Source organism: Trematomus bernacchii, unplaced genomic scaffold (genome assembly GCF_902827165.1).
Source record: "Trematomus bernacchii unplaced genomic scaffold, fTreBer1.1, whole genome shotgun sequence".
Lineage (NCBI taxonomy): Eukaryota > Metazoa > Chordata > Actinopteri > Perciformes > Nototheniidae > Trematomus > Trematomus bernacchii.
Genome location: NW_022987387.1, coordinates 185,001 through 190,000, shown reverse-complemented (window position 1 = coordinate 190,000; position 5,000 = coordinate 185,001). Strand labels below are relative to the sequence as shown.

The 5,000-nt window shown below is 41.9% G+C and overlaps 1 protein-coding gene across 3 annotated transcripts in view; it reads right to left on the bottom strand.

The window, feature by feature from the left end:
* The window catches only part of ccdc142 (coiled-coil domain containing 142), a 22,612-nt gene that overhangs the window by 2,522 nt on the left and 15,090 nt on the right, over positions 1-5,000 (bottom strand). For 2 of the 3 annotated variants that reach the window (XM_034133842.1, XM_034133843.1), the window contains 5 exons: positions 4,668-4,820; positions 3,909-4,023; positions 2,585-2,762; positions 1,468-1,578; positions 969-1,069 (listed from right to left, as the gene is read on the bottom strand). In XM_034133842.1, coding sequence (XP_033989733.1) covers positions 969-1,069; positions 1,468-1,578; positions 2,585-2,762; positions 3,909-4,023; positions 4,668-4,820 — 658 coding nt within the window. The remainder of the gene's footprint in view (positions 1-968; positions 1,070-1,467; positions 1,579-2,584; positions 2,763-3,908; positions 4,024-4,667; positions 4,821-5,000) is intronic. The other variant, XR_004556215.1, reaches the window with a different exon arrangement.

Sequence of the window (5,000 nt, the reverse complement as noted above, 5' to 3'; positions counted from 1 at the left end):
ACTGGCTCCTCACTAACACTAAGAAAGTGGTTCAGTCCAGTTCTGAAGTCTTTACACTGGTTCCTCACTAACACTAAGAAAGTGGATCAGTCCTGTTCTGAAGTCTTTACACTGGTTCCTCACTAACACTAAGAAAGTGGATCAGTCCAGTTCTGAAGTCTTTACACTGGTTCCTCACTAACACTAAGAAAGTGGATCAGTCCAGTTCTGAAGTCTTTACACTGGTTCCTCACTAACACTAAGAAAGTGGATCAGTCCAGTTCTGAAGTCTTTACACTGGTTCCTCACTAACACTAAGAAAGTGGATCAGTCCAGTTCTGAAGTCTTTACACTGGTTCCTCACTAACACTAAGAAAGTGGATCAGTCCAGTTCTGAAGTCTTTACACTGGCTTCCTGTGTGTCAAAGAATAGATTTCAAAATATTGCAGCTGGTTTATAAAGCTTTGAATGGTTTAGGCCCAAAATACATTTCTGACCTACTGCTAAATTATGAACCATCCAGAACTCTCAGGTCTTCAGGGACTGGTCAGCTTTCTGTCCCCAGAGTCAGAACTAAACATGGAGAAGTTCAGTTATTATGCTCCAAATATCTGGAACAAACTCCCAGAAACCTGCCGGTCCGCTGCAAATTCTGACTACTTTTAAATCCAGGCTGAAGACTTTTATTTTTGCCGCTGCTTTCAATTGAACTATTCACATCTTAAACTGCACTGTAACTTTTATCCATGTATTTTTTCTTTTAATGTTTATTTTATTATCTTTGCTTTTTAATGACTGATTTTAAATGCCATTTTCTTAATGTCTTTCATTTTTTGTAAAGCACTTTGAATTGCCTCGTGTTGAAAGGTGCTATATAAATAAACTTGCCTTGCCTTACTATTTCTGGCTTCTTCAATCTAACCTACTAAAGCTGGACATGTGAGTCTGGGTCCAGAGGGTGGTAACCATGACTTCCTGTGATACTCACAGCAGCGAGTGAACGGCTCCCAGGCTCGGGGCCTCAGGTACGGTTTGGCCTGCGGCTGCTGGAGCAGGCACATCACGGCTGAGTCCACCTGCTGGAACACCCTGCACACAGAGGGGGGGGGGGGGGGTCACTCCACCTGCTATCCCAGACCGCTCTGGAATATGATCTGCACAAAGGGGAGGGCTCCTCACCCTGGTGTTTCAACAATAACAACATGGCTCTCAGAATACAATGTCAAGAAATGTATATTGGATGATTTCAGCTCTTTCAGACAGCAGGGCCACAGTCCAACTCAACTCATTTACTAACACCAATTCATTTTGTATCTTTTTTTGCTTTATATGAAATGTCTGAGCTGTCCAGTGACCAGGAAGAACATCCATATTAAGGAGCCAATAAGCACTTAAGGCAACTTTCTCTTGATCTGAATCTTGTTACAAGTTGACTCCTAACAGCTAGATAAAGGGCAGGTTAGAAGTTATAAGACAGATGGAGGTACCGGAGGCTGAGCAGGCGCTGGTGGAGTTCTGCTGACAGACCGTATCTGTCAGACTGGATCAACTCTCTGATGGAATCAAAGTCCTGCTTCAGCTGGAGAGCCCCCTGCACACTGAAGGAGGGGGGGGTTAATATATATATACACATATATATAGACATACGTATATGTATACATACATGGTAAATGGACTGTATTTATATTAAAGATTCAAGGGTTTTATTGTCATATGCACAGTAGCTACAGTAGTTATGGCAATGCTGCTCCAACAATGCAACATATTATATACGACATAAGAAAAAATAAATAATAATAAAATAAAAATAGTGCAAATGAAACAGTACGATACATTTGAATAAAATAGTGCAGGTTATGTTGCTAGACCAGTCTACAATTAATGTGGATGAAATGAACTATATACACATGTCAGAAAATCAATCAATCCAATAAGCTAAATGATGCAGAGAATGTTCAAAGTGGATTCTATGTACATGGAAGTAGAATACAATATAAAAGAACAGAATGTAAGGTTGAATATTGTACAGTGAATTACAATGAAATACTGTTTGATCCAGTGATAACTATTAAGATAATAAATTGAATAAATTCTAAGACGCAACCAGATGAATGCTTTGGGTTATGGAGGCACTTTACAGAGCTCAGGTGTTTAGCAGTCTTCTGGCCTGTGGGATGAAGCTGTCCCTGAGTCTGGTGGTTTTAGTCCTGATGCTGCGGTACCGCCTGCCAGACGGCAGCAGACAGAACACTTTATGGCTGGGGTGATATATAGCGCTTAATCTAGTCTTTACGACCCCTCAAAGTGCTTTACATACTAAAAGTCATCATTCACAATGAACAGCTACATATGTGTATAATGTAATAAGTATTAAATGATATACTGTAATTGTTTTACTGTAATAGTGTTGATGGATGTGGAAAGTGGTCATTTCTATTCCAAAGCATTATTATTTATTGGCATTTAGTTTGATCCAAAAGTGATTAAAGAGAGAGGGGTGTGAGATAAAACACAGATGGTCTGGCTGGGAGTCACACAGATTTCAAAGCTGTTGTTTGGTGGATAACATGGTGGTGGGCATCAATGTGAGAAGCAGAAGCAGACCTGAATTTGATCCTCTGTTTCAGGATGTGCTCCATCCAGGCCTCCATGAAAGCTGTGGTTGTGATGCTCAGAGCCTGGACACGGGCATCCTCGGACAGTGGAGCCACGCCCTCTAAAACCTGGCCAATCACAGTCTGAGCTGCCAGAGACACATACTCACTGGGGCTGCTGGGAAAACCTGCGCAGCGACAGAGAAATACACAATCCAACATTCTTTTAGAGGTCCACGTTATACAGCAGGGTGATTAGTTTGAAGAAGTACAGTACAAATAAAGTATGTTATTGTTATTATTATGTGAAATGATGCAATGGGATGGCCCTCTGACAGGCACCTTTATTCTAAATGAAGCAACATGCAGATGCCCTTAAGCTTTATACCTGTATTATATATGATATACTGAACCGCATGAGTGCTGAGTATGACAGGACTTTATCATCTTCCTAATAATTCGGCGGTGTGCAGTGTGGAATTAGATCAGCAGTTCTGTAGAAAACGGCAAAGACCCGGTCTGCCCTGTGACTGCCGGCACTAAGATATTACAGCGCAAAAGACGTGCGTCTAAATCAGAAAACAGAGCGGCCATGTTGGCTAACTATGGGACAACTCTGTATGCTTTCTTTCACTGTTTGTCAAGGCCTTCAGCCTCAGTTAACTCTGTCCTCTAAACTTTGGATTATTTAGATGTATTTATCTTCTTATTTTTCGTTCCTGTGAATGTTTTTCCTTTTTGTTCCCCTGACGGCCCCCTCGTGTAAAGCGTCCTTGGGTCTCATGAAAGGCACTATATAATGTTATTGTGTGTGTGTGTGTTAAACAAGGTTTACCTTTGTCCTTAGCATTGCGGTACAGGGGCAAAAAAGTACCGCATTATAATGAAAGACATCTCTATAATGTTGGCCAAGCTGACTGACTGTTCCAAAAGGTTGACTACAGCTGGAGCAAACACATATAATGGGGCTTTGACTTTATTGAGGCCAGAACATTTTCATGGGAGCTTTTGCACTCATGATGCGCACTCTGTAATGCTACAGCACACGTACAGAGTCTCACAAGTTGAACCTGAACACGCACTGCACTAGTTACCTTCAACGGCCCAGGTCCTTTGATTCATTGATGATGTAGATTGCATCTATCAGAGTGTGGCTTACCATTCCCTTATGTTAGAATGTTCAAACAAAACCACGGAGATGGATGTATGCCAAAGCAATCAAGAGTGTGTGTATTCTTTAGTTACAAGCCCAGTTTACAGCAGCTAAAATGTTATCGTCTGCAGAGATGAGTGTAAACATAGACTGAAGACCACCAGCAGTCAGAGGTGAGCACCTGTCCTGAGGCTGGGTCTCCAGTGTCCAGCAGAGGGCATGGTCTGCTCAAAGATCTCCCCTGACATCCTCTTGCAGTCACTGGAGAAGGTGTGCAGCAGCAGGGAGGAGAAGGTCTGATGGAGAGAGCAGCAGGGTCACAGTACACCCACATCCTTTGCTTAGCATGATGAAAGAAGGGGAAAACATCTGGTCTTTCTAAAAGCATTCACACATTATGTCAAAAGACCCACAGACCCTGTAGTCCCGTCATATCAACTCATATCATATGTTTAGTCTGATGATAAAGCAGGTATAAATAAGCAGTAAGCTACTAGGCTCTCTGTGAGACGTGAATCTGACGCTTTAAACAGCAACTCACACCAGAAGGAATCTGCCAAATATATATATATAGTGTATTCACACATGTATATAGAATATGCTGTTCCTTGCACACTCAATAATATCCTACTTTTAAATGTTGTTAGCTGTCATTTGGCCCTTCATTGTGTTTATTTGACAGATAGTCTACAGAGTTGTATCTTTCTATGTCAATATGTATATATTTGTTTATTTTCTACTATTATGTTTTTTAACATGGTGCTTGGAGGAAAGATCATCTTATGGTATTATAACATGAAAGTTGCTGAATATCAAATAGGATTCCAGACCATACTCATAGCTAACCTAAGCAGGGCTTTAACTGTGTTGCAGAAGGTGGAGAAAAAGGCAGCTTAAGATGAGGTTCTGAAACTAGTAAAGAAAGGAGCAGGAGAGTCACCTGCAGCTCGGACACCGCTCCGTCCAGCGCTCCCAGACGCCGCCGCAGCAGGAGCTGGCTGTGGGGGTGGACACTGGAACTTTGGTTACTGTCTAAATGTATCATCAGGGATTTAGTCTGACGCAGCATCATCTCCAATGACTCTGAGAGCACCTGCAGACAGAGGACACACACTTCATCAAACTGAGACTGATGGATTTTAGGGTTCAAGGCTAGAACTGGTGCAATATCCAAATCAGTCAATATTTGGTCAATCAAAATATGTGAAAATGTCCGAATGAAGTATTGTGGAGCTGCAGAGGAGTCCCGGCCTACAGACGGTATTCTACAGAC